The sequence below is a fragment of the Bacillus rossius genome, chromosome 2 (genome assembly GCF_032445375.1).
Source record: "Bacillus rossius redtenbacheri isolate Brsri chromosome 2, Brsri_v3, whole genome shotgun sequence".
NCBI classification, from domain to species: Eukaryota; Metazoa; Arthropoda; class Insecta; order Phasmatodea; family Bacillidae; genus Bacillus; species Bacillus rossius.
In genome coordinates, this window is record NC_086331.1 from 83,324,017 (window position 1) to 83,344,433 (window position 20,417).

General features: G+C 37.5%; 1 protein-coding gene across 3 annotated transcripts in view; it reads right to left on the bottom strand.

Moving 5' to 3' along the window:
- Positions 1-20,417, bottom strand: part of LOC134529415 (scavenger receptor class B member 1) — a 247,511-nt gene that overhangs the window by 19,300 nt on the left and 207,794 nt on the right. For all 3 annotated transcript variants that reach the window (XM_063363467.1, XM_063363466.1, XM_063363465.1), the window contains one exon: positions 4,732-4,876. In XM_063363467.1, coding sequence (XP_063219537.1) covers positions 4,732-4,876 — 145 coding nt within the window. The remainder of the gene's footprint in view (positions 1-4,731; positions 4,877-20,417) is intronic.

Consider the following 20,417-nt stretch of genomic DNA (forward strand, 5'->3'; position numbering starts at 1 on the left):
CAAAATTTCTCAGATTTACTTTGTTCCTAGTTGCAACAAACCTTTAAATAACTCGTATATTTGGTTTATACAGTTCACACAAATTGAGACATCGGCGACGTATTTACTGAGCGTTTAATCATGTAATTAATTTATTAAGAATTAATCTTTTTACTGCCTTTTTTTTTTAAATATTCAGCTCATTTTATTTCTCGTTAATATTTGTTTTCGCGCACTCACCATTATTTTGTGATGTTTGGTGCGTTTACTATCCGGCTGAGTCTTTGAACTGTACCATAAAACTATGGCGTGTGTACAGTAACTATGGGCTCGTGGACGGAGCGAGTTCAGGGCGGCAGCTCGCGGTGAGGCTCGACAGCCAGCAGCCAGGGTTTTGAAGACTCGGGGCGGTGCAAGCAGCCAACCCCTCCAGAACAACTTCACCCACCCTGCGGGCCTGCGCGCGTACAAGTAAGGCTTCATTCTCCATTTCAAATTCAACACTGGATGCGTATTTAATTAGCTCAAGAATAGTTTTTTTTGGACCACTTATTGGTGAACATTTCTCGAGTGGAATTGATTCTAGATTTTCGCAACAGTTTCTTTGCATCTGTTCTTGGCAGTGTTTTTACTTAGTGTATAAACTTGACCTTGAAAACTATACTGCAGGATTTTTTAAACTCTGAATGGTCTGTGTACATACGCTATTAACGGCGTTTTTTGTTTGGAATCACAGTTAACCGAATGTGTATACCTATAGTCAAAACAAATTTAAGTTTGCCTAGCTTCACTCACGATTTTACGTATGTATTTACTCTCATTTTCTTGTGCATGGACTTGGCCAACAAAATTAAACTTGCTTGTTATCAATACCCTTAGCTACTTTTGCGTATTTCAGTGGCGCGTCAGGTATTACTAAGGAGGTGTGAACTTTAGATTTTGATCAGCTAGCGCTTGCCATTTCATACACTGCTTTGAACAACAGGGGCCTATGTTGTGAACTTTCTTGCACGAACTTAAGCTGTATGCACATTCACGACGGAGTTAGGGCAGTAACTGTTTGGAGTGTACGGCAGTCTCCTCGATTACTTACGACATTCAGTTATATAACTTTTTTATAACTACTTTGGGACTCAGGTTGACTACTCTTCAACAACTTAGAGGAAGCTTACACTGAAGCTGACCACTAGGCATTTTCGGCAGGTTAATGCACTACACATTCGCCTAGGTGGTTTAAATTATTTAGGAGCAGCATTTATTGTCAGCAGCGAGACATGTGTATTACTGCAGTTGTTCAAGTCTTATGAATGTACAATTAATAAAAGAAAGTATTTAGTGTATCTATCCTATTAGCCACTACTTGCTGAGGAATTTATACTCGCCGACTAACGAGGGCGAGTCATGAACTTTGTAGACTTTAAATTTTGTATATTATTAAAAAAATGTGTTTCTTATAGTAAAACTTAGCTTAAACGGTCAGAGTATTGTACCTTATAAATTTTAATAGTCATGTTTAAAGTTTTATTGGATTAATAGGTATTAGATCTATTTTGGCAATATGTCAATATAAACATGGGGTATTTATTGTATTTTTGCAAATTGTTTATCATTCAGGACAAAGGCTTGGTACAAGGCGTTTGCAAATATTTTTTTAATGCGTTTTGCCCACATCTGGCGTTTCAGTCATTTTGGTTGCCAGTTTTAATTGGCCTGCGTTTTTGTAGTAAGGCCTTCACAACGCCTCTGAAAAATTTAATTGATGTGTTACACCAGCACGCCTCAATATGTTTACAAGCAAACATATATTTAATATATAGCTTTGTTATTAATTTGCAATGCATGATTTGTTTTTTGTTTCAAGTCATACTGAAGAAGGTGGGTGTATCGCGTCTTAAAACGTAAACATATACAACGCGTTTATCAAGAAACGTATAGAGATGTTTCGCAAAATTATACTGTCAGATGTTAAATGCCTGGACAGCACAGATAATTCAATGGAAGGACTGACTAAAGTCCTTCCATGATATTCTCTGTGCTGTCCAGGTATTTAACTTTTCACACCAGCTAATATTGATTTGGTTCTCTGCATGTTCATGTAGTCTCTTTTTTTGTTCATTTGTTAGGTATTTCTATGACTTCCAGTTGAAACAGGCATTGGATTATGTTCAGGAAGTTATTTTTTAAAATAAATCTCTCCTTCCCCCTTTTCAAATTTCAGGAATTTATCAAAGAATATATATTTGTAACAAATCAACGCTGATGGATTCCGACTTCCGAATAATAAATTTTATGTAAACAGGATATACTTGCATGTCTAAGAAGAATTTTTTTTTGCTGTAAAATAAGATTCTTGTTTATGAGTTTTCTGTTACACTCCAAGATTATTCTTGTTGGTACACACTATTTTTTTTCTTCGGTTAGACGTCTCTCGACAGGTTTTACTTCAGTGGTAACACTTATTTACACCGACCAGGATGATACTGGGGATATTAGGGATACTTGGGAACTGAAGATACTGTGTAACTGATGATTCTGGACATACTGTGAATCATGGGGAAACTGGTTATATAGTGGAGATATTGGGTATACCGGTGAAACTGGTGATACTGGGTATGTTGTGGATCCTGGGAAAACTGGGATGTTGGGGATACTGGGGAACGGGGTTTCATGTGAAAATTGGTGATCCTGGGGATATTGGGGATACTGTGTATACTGGAGATATTGTGAATCTTTGGGAATAAACTGGCTATGAATTATTGTAAGGATTCATCCTAGTATTCATCTGTAGTGATTCCGGGCAAACCATGGGATCCTATATCAGGACGGTTGGACCGAGATTTGAACCAGGGTCAACTGGAATGCGAGAACAGTGTCTCACTACTGCCTCATCTGGCTTCATGGTTCAAGTGCGACGTAGAATAATGATAATTCATGACAATGATTTTACAGAAATCATCCCCGCAGAAACTATTTATTTCGGAGTTCGTTTATTTTCATGGTGCGTTTGTAGACATAATTGTTATATTTCATTAAAATACTACGGGTTTTCAGATAAATTAATTAAATGAGGGAGACGTAATCCAAGAAATATTAATTTTTATGTGCGTACATACGAAACGCTAAAAACGTCCCGAATACACAAAAAATTTCAATAAGAAAATTTTTTTTGTTAATTTTCTATTGTAAATGGCTAAAAATGGAACATACAGTTGATTTTTACTTACATCAACAAAAAATTACCACTTAGTGTAAATAATCAAAACTAATTTTGAAGAAAATAAATATTGAGTTATATTTTCAGGTATAAACCGTTATATAAGAATTAATCAAAAAGAAAGTTAAGATTTTGACTTAATTTGCTAGGAGGTATCACATCACGAGATTAGTGCGCGCTGTCGGGCTCACTATTTATTTTAGCATTCCTGGGTCGGAGTCTCTCGCAGGACCGTGAAGTGGTTGGCAGTTGGAAACAAACTGATCCCGTCACTAAACCTACCAGAGTGAAGATCAACGAAAACACAGGTACAACAAAATGAGTTAATTGACTAATTAAGTCGTCACTAATGCAAGTTTAAATTTCATCAAACCAAAACGATGTATTAAAATTTCTATTGCCTCTTAAAATTGCTTAACATTTTTAAAAATTGTTTTTACTATTAGCTATGCATAGCAAAAAATTGTCACCTAAGTCTTGGAATCACACGCCATATTTTTTTTTGTGAAATAGGTTTAACTAAAATTATTAACTTCATACTTCCCTTGCAATAGTTTTTTTTTTCAACAGATATTCACTTAGTGTAATATCACGGGGGTCAAATGTCACGCAAGTAATGATAATAACGAAGATTTGCGCACCTTTCGTAAATGTACGCACACCGACTTAACGTAAGTAAAACATGAACTTCTAAGATTCATTTTGAAGTGTCAACGAATCCTCAAGACACTGGTTAAGTTTACAGCAAACACACTCCTCTTCCACGCTAGTGCGTGTTTATCTTGTTCACATCGGAACACAGAGCTCAGAAGTCGGAATTCAGCTACGTTTCTACGAAGATCCAGTTACCTGGCACTACGAACGAACTGTGGTGATGATAAAACTAACACTTGCTCTGTATCTGTTATTTTTAATATGTAATATCATACCATTTTAAAATGCAAAATCACATAGGTAGTGTATGTATAAGTTTACTTGATGAATTATATGAACACTTAATATAGCATTTAAATTCTACGCATACAATAAAGGTGTTATTTAGCACTGGCAAATATTATTCTTCACATACATACACTGTATATTTATGTAAATAATATATGTGAAAGTTAACATTGAAATTATGAGAACTAGTCACAAAAACTGCGCGAATTTACACATAGATTTTATATGTTATTTTTAAATGTACTTGGTTAAATGACCTATCAGTAATGGGTAAATTTACACCTACTTCGTTGGTGTGATTTTACGACAAAACTGCCTCTTCACTCATAAATGAGTGTGTTAAAACACGCTTAAACATGCGGGGTTAAAGTACACTTAAATTGGTGGCGATACAGTTGCCACCTACATCGGTGTAACATTACACTGTTGTTTGCAGTATACTTGAGGTGCATTATTCGTCGGTAACTCTTCAAAGCTTCTGCAATCTCTGATGGCGTGAGAGCGCAGAAACCCGTGGAGCAGCCTAACGAAGTGGCGCTTGATCATGCAGCCCCGGCCTCTGCCGAACTCCGACGGCAGGGAAACTATGGGCTCACCTTCGGACGCACGGATGTCGTTGCAAGGTGGTTCAGACCAGTACGGCAGGTGGTCAAGGCCGTTCAGTCGGTCCAGCAGGCCGAAGTCCTTCATGGACGTGTGGCCGGTGAAGATTGTGGACACTTCGTTCAGCGTCCCGTTCCTCTGGAGACACAGACGCAATCATCAACACACGGCACTGCCACATAATTCATTCCTACATGTAACTCAAGTGAAAAAAAAATCACAAATAAAACTTTATCTGGAGCTGATTTATCTTGAAACGGCGATAAACTGAGAGTGAAACGATTGTGTGCGCCTTCACAAAACCATAAAACCATCAAAATCGTTTCAGAAACATTCATGTAATATTTAAAACAAAACTGAGGCTACTTACAGCTTACGCAATCAATCAACCTATTTTCTTTTCATAAAATCCTTGAACATTGAAAGAAAATAACTTAAACGGAATGAATACAAAATATATATAGGGAAATTTTGAGGTATTTTGAGATATTTTTGAGGATGTTTGAAGGTCAAGTTCGTCCAAGGTGGTCGCTGTGACGATGCAATTCAAGATGGCGGACATCGACACTACGCACCACACTCCGACTCAAGCCACAGTATCCCCCAAACGATACTAGTAAGGTGAAAATGTTAATTGTAAATAATTTTTAATTTAGACTCAATCCACCACCAAAATTACGTTTGTAACGTAACACATTCGTACTGATAAGAAATTCAAAACTTAATAACTAGTAAACTAATCCAAAGTATACTACTTTTTTTTTTAGATACGAAGCTACCCACAGCGTCATTAAACGTTAAGCTACACTCGAAATATGACACTGTTAAAAATACTGCAAATAAGCAGAATGTTTCTGACGAACTGTTTAAAATTATCCTAACTGATTTGTAACGAAGAAGCGTCGACAGTTTTTTCAGTGAAATTTCACTGTTTCGCAGTACCTCTCAAAGTTCCGTGCTTAGAATGTAGGGCATGGCGTCACGCTGTCCCGCTCGGTGTCTCTGAACCATTTGGCAAGCCACTCAGTGTTTATGAGCTGAAGGGTGGAGGGAGCTGGGACGAAACGAGTGACCCTCACTACGTCATCAGACACGCCCGCGAACACCCCCCCCCCCCCCACACACACAGCGCGTTCTTTACAAAAGCTAAGAGTGCAGAATACAATTGTTCTCCTGATTCGAACATGACAATGTGGTAGCTACGTAAAATCACTGTCAAGCCTTATCACCATTAATTTTTTACAAGGAATTTTCCAGGAATTTTCGTAAATGTACGGATATATTTGTAAACGTATGGGCGATAGTGCCGGTCGCATGGCCCTCGGTACAGAACCAAGGGACAGCTGCCACGAGCTCAGCACCACCGTCACCATGGTGACTCACCAAATGACTCCATCTCGACCATCTTTGATTTTGTTTGAACTTTGGCAGAATGCTTTCAGAAGCCTTTAAGGAAGCTGTGAAAAATTGTTATGGCCTAACCCAAATAGTTAAAACCACCAGAGGCCAGTGTGTGGGTGGTTGTGGAAAACACAGAAGTGATTTATGTAAATTCTGACAAGTTCGATGTCCTACCTACAACTTTGCACTTAAGCAAGACAACGTGCTAAATTGAGGCCTTCTAGATAATATTTTGTGGAGGATGCAGAAATACCATATTTGAAAGGCTGGCTCTGGTATATATTTTACAGTTGGCACCTGGATTTACCGAAAAATATCTTTAACTAAAATTTTAGTCATAATTTAAATACCTATTTGCAGCGGTCAGGTCCCGCTACTTTCAAACAGCGCGCCGGGGCGTCAACGGCCTCTCCTTCCCTCATTTTCCCTTCCCCCTGTTGTGATGTGCTCTGCTTCTAGCCGGTGGTCCGCGCAGATCCTTTATAAGAGGTCGCTCAGCTCTTTGAAGGTCTTATTAAATTTTGTTGTTCATTTAGCGCACTTCGTTGATAGGCCGAGGGAACTATCTCCGGGGAAAAATAATGAAAGTTCAAGTTATTTCTGGGAGTTAGGCGGTGGCCCTACTCATAATGTAGTTTGCGAACTTAAAATTTATTTTGTCTTTTCTAAATTCTCTTTCGGCCTCCACCTCAAAATGTTTAGTGCGTAGGATGTAAACGTTTCTTTTTGGAAATTCATTATTTTGGCTTTTCTGCCCCGCGAGGTCGACTCGTTTACAATTGTTCGAGTCTTAGTATTATTCTCTTTTGGAATTAATAAGCCATTGTACGCTTATTATTTATTTGTAACCGTTCCTTCATTATCTATTAAGTATGGTATCAATATTCACGTTAACCGTTTATTTGTAAGTATATTTATGGGCCAAGTGCCATTCAATTGAGCGTGATAGGGCTGGATTTCCAGTCGTACTGCTTGCACTTCAATGTACATTAACTTAACGGGATATGTTATTCCTTTCACAGTTAGTTTAAATGTTTTATTTATTCAGTGTTGCTGTATTTAAATGTACTACTTTGTTCTCGCACGCAAACGTACGGTAATAATTAAGTGAAGCATCTTTGTTAATCCGTAATGTGTATGAAAGTGTAATATGAACTTGTTATAAGGGATTTCTGCGCCCCTATTCTGTTGTCCCGCACGCATACACACGCGTGCAAGTTTTGTAATTCTTATTGAAGCTTATAAAGAGTTGTTATTCTCTAGGGCTGTTTGCACGTCTATAAGTATTTGTTATTGAGAAGTGCATTAATTAAATGTATCCTTATATAATGTATTTTTTTGAATCTCAGGTTTCTTGTGTGTTAACATTTAAATGCACCTAAAATACACGATCAATGCTGATTATTTAAATTTAGCCCCTCTCCGTTACCCCTTGATATCTTGTCCTGGCAGTTGAAAGCCATGTCCAGGATCCGCTTAGTTAGGGCTTTGTAAAGGCCTTCAACTGCGCTACTCTGCTAGGGATTGTGCATTAACGCGTGTATTTTCTTTGTTTCATGCACCATGGGGACTCCGGCAACCGGGTGGATTTACCGTATGAGGCGGGACGAGCTCATAGAGGTTCTGAATGAAGACGAGGTTCCCTTCGAGAAGGGCTTTAATGTATTCACCCCCCGTCATGGTTCTTCCTGACTTCCAACGTAGGTTTGCGTTGACGCCTCTAGTATGACAGTAGGAGCTGTCCTTGGGCACATGGAAGATGATAGGTTACGCCCTATAGCCTTTGCCAGTAGGACTCTAACTGACGGTGAAAAGCATTTAGGCACGTACGAGAAAGAGGCCTTGGCGTGTCTATTTGGCGTGGAAAAATTCGCTTCGTACCTTGATTGTCATGAGTTTTACCTGTTCACGGACAACCAGGCTCTTAGCTGGTTGTTCAACCACCCCAACCAGCTAGGTAAACTTGGACGCTGGGTATTACGGCTGTCACGATTTAAGTTTTAATTGCACCATCTTAAAGGCAGTGGAAATGTGGTTGCCGATACGCTTTCGCGTATGTTTTCTCCGGAAGAATTCGACACCAGTGTCTTGTCTCCGGTAGAGACCGAGCCGATTACCGTTGCTGTGTGTAAGGTTTTCCCAGAGTCTTTAAGCATTCGTGAATGCCAGCACGAGGATCCGTTGTGTGTGCAGATCCGAAGGGATTTACATGCCAGTAAAGCCGTGCCTTATATTAAGCAGCAGGGTGTAGTGTATTATATCGGAAAGTCCGGTAAGCAAAGGAAAGCAGATGTTCCGGCCACTATTCACCCCATGGTTATGGAATATTTCCATGACTCCTTGTTAGGTGCGCACTTGGGCATCGATAAAACCTTCCGTCGCATTAGTGCACATTTAGCCTGGCCAGAGCTGCGAGCGGATGTACAGAAACACGTCCGTTCTTCTCAGGACTGTCAGGTCTCAAAGCCCCCACAGTGTGCCAAAGTGGGCATGTATTGTGCTGATGCGCCTGTTGCTCCGTGGCATGTGCTCCATATCGACATATTCGGCCACCTTACACGATCTAAAAAGGGTAACAATTGCATTTTAGTAATTTCAGATATTTTTACTAAATTTGTGATTCTGCTTCCTTTAAAAAACATGAAGGCCGCTAGCATTGTGAAGGCTTTACGTGAACAGGTATGGAAAGTTTTTGGTGCTCCTTCCATGATCACCTGTGACAACACACGCTATTTACGTTCTGTTCTGTACAAGGACATGTGTTTTCAATGGGCCATTTAGCCCATTTACAGCAGTGCCTATTTCCCTCAAGGGAATCAGTCGGAGCGAGTTAATAATGTGCTTAATTTTATAGGGAGAATCAGTCACTTTGGGACAGTGACCTTGATTTCATTAACGCTGGTCTTAATTCCGCGGTGCATTCCACCATTGGTTATCCTCCCTCAGTTCCGTTCCTGGGGAGAGAGATGACCCACCCGCTCTTGAGCATGTGGGGACTGCCGCCTCTGGAACCCGCATCCGATGACAACTCCCTGGAGGCCGTGCTTAAAAGTGTTAGTTGTAATCTTGTTAAGGACGACGTGCAGCAGGGGACCTGATGCTCCTCTGCCTGCCCGCTTACCGTTGCCCGCCCATCGATGTGTCTACCTGTCCGTCCGCTGTATCCGGTGTTGGACGTTGCTGAGGCTGCCTGGTATCCGGACTGCCGCCACCCACACGACTACTCACTCGTCGGTTGATGACGAATCCTGTCTGCCGATGCATCCGTTGCGGATGCCTGAGCGAGTACCTGCCGCACCATTTTGTGCGGATTCCGGCGTGGTGATGTCTCCGGAGTCGCCTTCCAGTCCGCTGCCTGGCAGTACTTCACCACCCCAAGCAGGCTCTTCTCCTGGACTGGCTGTCGCTGCTAGCTGGCCGAGTTGGTTGTGACATCACGGAGTTGGAGCGCTGGTTGCCGTGGAGGCGGCATTTTCCGTCCTTTTCTTGTCGTGGCTGAGGCCGCGGACGAAGCATCGGCGGCGCACGCGGATGCGCCATGAAGTCCTAGCCCCTGCGAGCATACCTCCCGCTCGACCGGGGTGCGAGGTGACGAGTCGAGCCCGCCAGGCGCAGGGCGCTCGCGGCATCGGGGACGCCTGGTTTCGCCGCGTCCTGTGACGTGTCATCTCCCGGCGTGGACTTGTCGCAGAGTGCTGCTACGAAGCTCGTCGCTGCTGCGCTGCGGAGCTGCGTTCCGGTGGCTTCGTGGGTGCAAGTTGTTGCAGCATGCAGAAAAAATAAATGTATTTTTGTATACGAACTTGAACTTCCTTGGAATGAATTTTCTGTTAACATTGAAACTATGTCTTCCGAAATTGTTTATGAAGTTTTTGTGGACTATGATGAGAACCCTTAGAAAATTGTACATTTGCAGATAGACTGCTTGGAAATTTTGTGTCTATATTTGAATTTAACAGTTGTCGGGATTTGTGAGTGAACATTTTTGATAATTGCCTTTGGGCCCCCCTTTTTTTTTAACTTTCGTTTCCGGCGGGCACGGACATTTTAGGGCAGGGGAGTTGCAGCGGTCAGGTCCCGCTACTTTCAAACAGCGCGCCGGGGCGTCAATGGCCTCTCCCTCCCTCCTTTTCCCTTCCCCCTGTTGTGATGTGCTTTGCTTCTAGCCTCCCCTCCCGGGGTTGGCGCATGCGCGGTGGCCCGCGCAGAGCCTTTATAAGAGGTCGCTCAGCTCTTTGAAGGTCTTATTAAATTTTGTTGTTCATTTAGGGCACTTCGTTGATAGGCCGAGGGAACTATCTCCGGGGAAAAATAATGTAAGTTCAAGTTATTTCAGGGAGTTAGGCGGTGGTCCTACTCATAATGTAGTTTGCGAACTTTAAATTTATTTTGTCTTTTCTAAATTCTCTTTCGGCCGCCACCTCAAAAATTACGTCTGGATATAATGTTAAGTGCGTGGGATGTAAACGTTTCTTTTTGGAAATTCATTATTTTGGCTTTTCTGCCCCGCGAGGTCGACTCATTGTTCTAGTCTCAGTATTATTCTCTTTTGGAATTAATAAGCCATTGTACGCTTATTATTTATTTGTAACCGTTACTTCGTTATCTATTAAGTATGGTATCAATATTCACGTTTGCCGTTTATTTGTCAGCATAGTTATGGGCCTAGTCCCATTCAATTGAGCGTGATAGGGCTTGATTTCCTGTCGTACTGCCTGCACTTCAATGTACATTAACTTAACGGGATATGTTATCCCTTTCACGGTTAGTTTAAATGTTTTATTATTTCAGTGTTGCTGTATTCAAATGTACTCCTTTGTTCTTGTACGCAAACATACGGGTAATAATTAAGTGATGCATCTTTGTTAATCCGTAATGTGTAGGAAAGTGTAATATGAACTTGTTATTCTCTAGGGCTGTTTGCATGTCTATAAGTATTTGTTATTGAGAAGTGCATTAATTAAATGTTCCTAATATCATTTATGTTTTTGAATCTCAGGTTTCTTGTGTGTTCACCTTTAAATGCACCTACAATACACGATCCGTGCTGAATATTTAAATTCAGCCCCTCCCCGTTACCCCTTGATATCTTGTCCTGGCAGTTGAAAGCCATGTCCGGGATCCGCTTAGTTAGGGCTTTTTAAAGGTTTTCATATTTTTAATAAAATCTTTTTTTTAGGAAATTGACATAAGATTTTATACATCGCCTATGTGGCTCAACAATTTTGAAGTAGCGATTCTCTGGAATATTATATATATGATATTGACTTAAAATTATGAATAAATATAGAATAAATGAAATTTAATGAATTATTAAAATTTAATATCATAAATGGGTACCCTAAAATTTTATTATGATTATTTTTAATGGAAAGAGCTTTTCCTTAACTTAATAGATCTCATCCCATCTTGGATCCTGTACCTAATGGCCGGCAGAAGCTAAGTAGAGATGTTATAGAGGTAATGTGTGTTTAACTTTTAATTTTCGTTCAACTGTAGATTTACCCATAGTTGGTGGTTTCATAACATAAAGGCTCGATAGTCTGGATTTCGTCAGTCTAAACTGAATTCTTATCTACTACTTGTGTGTATCCGACTTCAAATGGAGGGGGGGGGGGGGGGGTGTGGCAGCAAGGCAAGTGAAGGGCTTGCAGGAGACAGCTGTTCTTTGCACGCGCTTCGCTATCCGTGAGACCTCCTCCACATCAATTAGTTGCCTTTTTATATCTATAGGAACTAGTTATGTTCCTTTTTAAATAGTTACGTCATGTGGTGACTCAGATTTTTTAGATTTTTGACGTATTTATTTTCCTCTTTTCTTACAAAGTTTTTACAATTCACTAAATTATACAGGAAAACGTAACACTCACAAAAGCATGCTTGTGTGAGAGTGCATCTAGTCACTTTAAGCAATTAGTAGTATTTTTACTAATTTATACATATTAAAAATCGTAACAATGACAAATAAATAAAATTTACTTAAGAAATCTTACATAATTATTCATATAATCTAATGTTAAAAGAGCAATAATAAAATAACATTTTTAACATTGTTTCAAAAAGTTCTATATATAAAAAGACGAAAAAGGAAAGTAGAAGTACACATATTAATTCTGTATATAATACATTACTTAAATGTTACACAAATATCTTCATCAGTTAAATTGTTTAGCCAAAGTGTAGCATATTCATTAATTTGATAATCATTTTTTGTTTTCAATTTTTTAGGAAGAATAACTACAGTTCTTTGGAAGCAAAAACTTAAAGATCTCTGTAAAGTAGTTTTTATGAAGTAAAGGAATTAGTAAATTTATTTTGTGCCTATGCTGTGTAGAATAACTATGATCTACATAATTTAACTGATTTTCCCTACGATACATGCTCGTTATTGCAGCTCTAATATACAATTTTTTAATATCAAAGATTCTTAAAAGTTTAAGAAGTTCCTTGGTTGGTATGAGTGTTTTTTTAATGACTCGTAAAATAAGTTTTTGAATTGTAATAAGTGGCTTAATTAACGCTTTGCTCATTCCTCCCCAGGCCAGAATGCCATACTGCAGAACCGACTGAAAATAGCAAAATAAACCATTCTAATCCCTTCAAGAGATAATATAGATCTTAGTTCAACAAATTTACACACCATTTTTCGAATTTGGTTTGTGTGATATGAAACATGTTTGTTTCATTTCAGATAAGAGTCGAGAACTATACCTAAGTATATTAAGTATGTTCTGTACTCTTTCTATGACTACATTTTTCGCAGTTAACGCTTATTTCATTACATACATGAAATTTAAGTTCATGTTCTATAAGCTGACCAGAAATGTTGGCAGAGAAAGTAATATATTTCGTTTAACTTATATTTAAAGAAAGAAAACTATCATCGAATATATCTTTAATTTTTTAAGTTAATTATCAACCTTTTCAAATACAGAAGGCCAATTTGAGGAAGAAAATAATATTTCAGTATTATCTGCAAAATTTATCCGCCCTTCTATGTCGATGTTACATTAATTATATATATATATATATATATATATATATATATATATATATAATCAGAAACAAAATTGGCCAAAGAATACTGCCCTGTGGGACCCCTATATTTAGGATTAGAGAGTTTCCTAATTTATTATTAATTATTTACTTTCACTCTATGAGATTAACCCTCCAAATAACTTTTAAACCAAGTGTTTGGCTGACCTCTTATTCATACCTTATCTAATTTATCTGGAAGTATTTTATGTGCTTTAGTATTAAACGCCTTAGCAAGATCCCACATTACACACACTTTTTTTATTTTGTTCTATGGCTCTTTGAACAATGTTTATTACTTTGCTTAAAGCATCATTTGTACTTAAAACTTTTCTATACCCATATCTATTGATTTACATACAAAATTTTGTTATTTTCTAAAAATAACATTGATTGTTTTGAAACAAATATTTTTTAAATTTTTGAGATGCAACTTAATATCGATTTTTGTTTAAAATTAAAATTAGAACATGCAAGGGAATAACAATCGCTTCCTTTAATGGTTCCGGAAATTTTCCCTAAATTAAGCAGCCATCCAAAACCTGGGGTATGGTGTCGTTACCATTTGAGTTAGGCTGTTACAATTTTTCACAGCTTCTTTTAAGGCATCTTAAAGTATTCTATCAAAGTTTAAACAGAATCTAAGAGAGACCAGTTGTACCCATTTTCAAAATTTGGTAAGTTGAGGTGGAATGACCATGTGGGAAACCGCCTGAAGATTCCCTCGTGTCCACCGCCACCAGGTTACTGGCTGGACTGGTCTACAAACGTGCGGCCAGTGGCGGTCATGTTGCGCTCGGTAATATAACCAAGGACGCCCAGTCAGCTGGAGGCGCGCTGCCAGCTACGGCACCCGAGAGGAAATGTATAAATTCTCGGGTTACGAGACAGACTGAGTTGATGTTCTGCGGTTTGCAACTACACCAATGTGTTTATGCAAGTTCATACCGAAAGGCCATAGTTCAAGCGATTTATAAATGAAACATTTAATTATAATCAATTTAGATAGGTTTTCATGGCCATTTGATATTGCTGGTTTACACTGTGCGTCCTAGAAAAATTTAAGAACGTAAAAGAAATGAATACACAAAAACACAGAAAACAATCCAAAAAGCCGATGACTAAAATTGAATGCATTTTCAACCCACCGAATTAGATACGTTAACACAAACATTATGAATATAACATACATTTTTAAAAATTTCATAAATTTTGATACAATAACTCTGCAAAATCGTTACTGCATTTCAAGGCTTTTTTTTTTTTTTTTTTTTTTTTAGAGAAATGTGTTGCTGATATTTGGTGCATTTTTATTAGTTACTGTGGTAGGCATATTAACAAATTAACGGACATAAGGGTTTGAATCACTACTACCTTTGTTTTTTCTTCAGAAATATTATTACTTGGAGGGGTAGGTGGTTTGGGTTAATATAAAGTGAATTAATTTAATATTTATTAATTTTTTCATGGGTTAAATTTGAGTGGAATTAGTAGATGCAGATAATTTTAAATGCTTTCGCCACATTTAATATCTGATAACGAACTGTATTCTATTGAAAATTGATCGCCATTGTTTTTTAAAATATTTCTTAAGAACCCACTGTTAATAAGAAATAAATGAATTATTATTACATATATAAACATAAATAATAAACTGGTTTATAATGAGCAACGAATATGTACGGCAAAATAAAATTACCCTAAATATAAATATTTATACTTCTAATAACATGTAAGAATCAAAAAAAGTTTGTAAACAAATTCGGAATGTATTAGCTTTCTTTAAAACTCAAATTTAAATTTCATTTAAAAGTTTTTAATTGAATTAAGAGTTAATATTCTCAACCTCTGTTGGTGTAAACTTAATTTCGAATCACGAAAGCGAGGCAGAGTGAGCTTTAAAAGGTGTTTTACTTTGTTCCCAAGAATCTTTACATATCATTCGTAAATGTTTTGGTGCATTTTAAAATTATCTATAAGTAAAAATCAAATATGTTAGCGATTTTTAATAAACTCTTTATTATTGACCTCAATGTTGTCCAAAAGGCAGCTCACAATCTGATCTAAATCTTCCATTTTACTCGCTCCAAACAGCCCTTGTGAAAAGTTTATGAAGTTCAGGAAACTTTAATTATTGAGGATATACTTCTTCAGACGCGTTGATAGTGAAATTTTGGAATGCAAATAATTGCGCGAGCAGAATGCGATGGAGATGTAACAGGATGAAGTGCAATGCGCATGCGCGTTTCGTGCAGCTGTGTTCGAACACATGACATACAACCTAGCGCCTGGTTTATTATCAGTAACTTCAACTACTGGTACATATTTCTTAACTTCTGAAACGAGCGAGCGCAAGTTTCGGCAATTTGGGTTTCTTTATGTTTTTTTTAATAAAGTACAAGCAGAGAAAATTGTGCTAGAATACAGGCTACATGGTATCGATTTATATCTAACAAATTGTTTTTTTTTTTTTCATTAATATGATGAACGCTGCGATATCGCTTCCGATTTTAGTTAAACATGTGCTTTGTTTAATAATGCCAAAGAAAAATAACGTCTACGTGCACCCTTTGCTTTAATTCCACATTTAGAAGGATAGCGTATACCACACACAACAGGGACAAGTTCTTACGTGGCTTACGCTTGTCGAGATGTAATTATTTTACTCGGTCATTGGGTCATGTCCTGAGGCCAGTGAAAAACATGCGATTTTAGTGGTGAACATAAGGTTCGGTTCAAGGCGACAGAGCTAGTTTAAATACCGGGCAATCAGATCCAGTGGTGCGGCTCTCTGGTTGCCTTGAACCACATCCACAATTCCCAGAACGCTAACTACCAAGAGCCTATTTCACGAAGGTGCAATTCTAAAAGTTACAAGTATACAAGTACGAGGCACCAAACGTACAAGTTACAAGTTACAGGTTTGCCACAAAAAACTGTTACTAGTGTAAGAATGAAAATACAAGTTCTACAAGTGACAATATTTATATCACTTTTTGATGCCATTACATAAACAAGTTGTGTTGGGGATAAATTTATTATTATTTTTGGTGGGTTTGTTTGAAATAACTTTTAAATTTATAAGCAAGTGGTCAATTGAAATGATATAAGGGACCAGAAAAAACTTTCTAATGGGCACCTTCTCTGGAAAATGCACCGATCAAGAGAAATAAAAAGCTCGGTAAGCTATCCCCAAATAAGTATTGTGGCTTGGGATTCATCCTGGCAGGCAAATACTTCACGTACACAAGGGACATATTTTTGCAGAATTATGGGTTGTTATATTTTAACTTACATTTTTACTCTTGCACATAACTTTCACTAAACTTACAACTTACTATTCCGAATAAGAAGACAAATTATAAAAAAAAAATTCAAAATGAAAAATGATAAGAATTTATGTTAAACATAAAAACCCTAATATAATTAATCCAACCACGGATACTAATGACAGAAAGGTAATGCACACCAGTTCTCCGCCAGTGGAGAGCTACACACAGCTCCAGTTTTGCTGGTAAAGCTTTACTTACATTTGTGGTACGTTGATAAAATTGAACAGCATTCATTTTAAATAGCCCTTTAAAATTAAAAATACTATTAATTTTAATTCCCACGTGTTGTAAATACTCTTCGTGAGGTCAATGGATACGTAGATTCGTCTTCTTCATCTTAATACGTATCCCAAATAGTAAATATACTAAAAGTTTCAAGTAACTCATAATCACAAAAGAACTGATTATTTTAAACTTTAGCAAGTTTATTTGACACACTTGTACTTTACTTCAAAACATATCCGTACAATTGTAGATGAACACTTTTAATCAGTAAAAATTCACTGGGATATATAAGCGCTTACTTGTACATTTGTGGAACTCAAATTATTTCATATCTTACAACCTGTATCTTGTAACATTAGATTTTTTGACTAGGCCCTGAGGGTTCATTTCATAAAAGTACAAGTTTTTAACTTATAAGTACATTTAACACTTCAATTCCCGAACCGTCGCAAATGTTTGGTCATTGAAAGTCTACTTTGTTCATCTGTGCTATCGTAGTTGTATTGTCCGAATTATCGGTCTAGTTTGCTCGCCGTGTTTATTCAATGTTGTTTATCTTTATTTATTGTTCCTTTTGCAACTGTCTCGTTGGTTTCAGCCCACTGAATTTGTCTGTGCTGTAATTTTTTCTGAATATATTCCTTCCACGATATTCTCTGCGCTGGTATTCATTTAACATTTGACATCGGCTGATGATGGCTTGTTTTTTTTTTTCCTGAATGTTTGTGTATTCATCTTTTATGTTAATTCTTATGGATTCTGTTTAATGCACGGTTAAAACACGCAACATTCAAATAACGCAAACTTCTAATGTGCTTGACATCATCCCTAAAGGTTATTTTCATATATTTTACAAAAATTATTTTATATTTCATAAAATATTATAATTTTTTATTATATAAACAGCATCGTTCAGCTACGAAGTACTAGCCTACAGTTGCATGGTAGCACAGGCACGATTCGGGGGTGGCAAGGGGTGGCAGTCTCCCCCCCCCCCCCCCTAGATTTGTCCGAGCCAGTATGGCAAATGTTTGCATTTATTTTGTGATTTGTAGTGAAAAAAGTCTGAAAAAGCTTACATAAAAATGTAATGCTAGTTTTTTTAAATATTTCCCGGGGAAGTCCCCTCTTACACATCAGCCAGACCCCCGGTACGCCTTGCCACCCCAGTTAAAAAGACTGAAATTACGCCTGTGTATGTGACCGTGAGGCCCGCCACGTGGCTCTTCACGCGGCCTACGGCGGGGACCGCTGATCGCGGGCAGGCCCCGAGGCGACTCGAACACCCCTCCACACAACTTCCTCATTGGAGAGTCCCTCTTGGTGGCGCCTCAGTCAGTAAACACGGGTAACGAAACCATCAAATAGTTAATACGTAACAAGTGCTTGTGCCCTCATACCAATATATTCGTGTTAAATGTTTAGTGACTTCATTTTGTGAAAACCTTTTTACGCCTACGCGGTCAGAAAATATATTCTGACCGCCAGGGGCGCAAATCTGTATGATTCGCCAGCGCCCCGCGGAAATTTCCAGGGACGGCCCACGCGGCGCGAGAGATTTGCACGAGGGGTTAACCGATACGCCATATCTGGGTACGGTGCCTGCATGCTGTTTTCTGCTAATATTTTGGCATACGTGCACGCTATAAGCAGAAAAATTTAAAATACACAGAAAGTTTTCCATTAAACATAGTTTTGTCATCAAACCTTATTCATTTTTTTTTTTGGATCTACGCTCGTGCTTACCACCATGCAGGGTGGCATTTTCGTGGTTTCTATTTGTTACATAGCCTCATTATTTTCTCAATATTATCTCGTTTTTTTGTCTATAGCTCGCTCGCAACAAAACCACGAACGTTTACACGTGCGAAAGACTATAAACATCTGTCACACAAATATAATCGTTTGTGAAAGTGTGACCACTCTTTCGAATAGTTTGATGTATGTCCACACTAAAGATAATAATTTCGATACACTAGAATGAAATAATTTAAAAACATTAAATATTTAGAGATGCATAGAAACGACTTTTATGTCATCGGAAAACAATTATGTTCGCTGGAATGCACAGAATACCTTTAAATAATATGGGTTTGGTGCATCATTTCGAGGTTGGAAACAGCAGCGGGACTAACTTCTGGATAAGAGCCGCAGCCCCTATGCAGTTGCAGCGCTCTGCTGTGGAGACACGCTCTACCGTAACACGTGCCGCTGCAGTTGATTGCGAACAGGCGTACTGAGTGTGTTTTTGTTATGATCCGCGAGATGTGATCCACGGTGTGATCCAGTCACGCCAAAGGGCAAGCTACCACAAAATACTTATTGTGTTTGTTGAATAACCTAGTTAACATACATGTTATCTCGCAGTCTTGCACACTCTCATACATTTTTACACCTTGATAACTTTCTGACTGTCAAGTTTCACTTGTAATTAGCATATGTCGTTTTCCGTCATATGCACGTGGGGGATGAACGGAGACTAAGTATGAAATTAACGTTTGGCCCAGGTTTGTACAACTTTTTTTGCAGCTTTTGTGTTTATGAAGATGTTACTTAAATGCGAGCAAAAAAAGAAATAATGTGTTTTGAAATAGTTTTAATGTACAGGTTGAGTTGTGTTGATATGGTAATGTTCACGGGGAGAAATTGCGCCTATTATTATATAAATGTGTTAGATGTTATACGTCTTTCGTAGGATTAAAAAAAATTAAGTTAACAATTAAAACTAACAAAAAGATCATCTTTGATAATTTAAAACACTTACCTACTATGACACATTGTATATATATATATATATATATATTTTTGCTAAAATACTTAAATCAGTCTGTAAATACTTCCTTCAAAATTAATCATTACCTTTTTGAGATGGTTTTATATTTTAGTTTTAACAATAAAAATTTCATAATGAAATACTGTGATTCAGCAAAAGTTCTTTTAGGAGGATTTGAATAATTATAGAAGCTGGCTCTAATGACTAATATGCTAAATATATTTGGCAACTTTTTTTTCATTCAGATGTTAAGCTATACAAGTTACTTACAGAATCACATGAGAATCATTAATAACACAACACGAAAAATATTTTGTAAGCTACAAGGGAATTCTTTCTGTTAGATTGATGTTTCCTTTCCTGGCAACAATAAATGATTGAAATTCACAACACGGACATTTATTATTGCGAATTACGAGACAGATGTAGCACAATAAGCGTGACCTTCGGACTGCAACCTTTAGTTAAAAAAATAAACAATACCATATATTTAACTTAAAAAAGGAGAGCTAGCACATCATTCTTCAAATTTAAGATAACCAACAAAGTGGTAAATGTCATCGACGCCATGTATGTTCTAACACAGTTTTCTCAAATATAAGATTATAAGTAAACTCAAATAAAACCAATGGAGAAATTTAAAAAATGTATGTTCATGAACGAATTTTTTTTCAGTTTATTTGCTACATGGACTATATTTCATTCGTTTAAAAATAAACTACGTTGTATGTCGTGCTTCTTTATATATCTTGGACTAATTTTGTAGGTCAATAAAAATTACTGGCATCTATTAAGTTGCATTTTTATAGGATTCTTTATGTTAAGATCAATTTTATGACGGTATTTGAAAACATCAAAGTCGTATTTTTTTTTAAAATTCAAACTAGGAATTTTTAGTTTGTATTAAAAATAT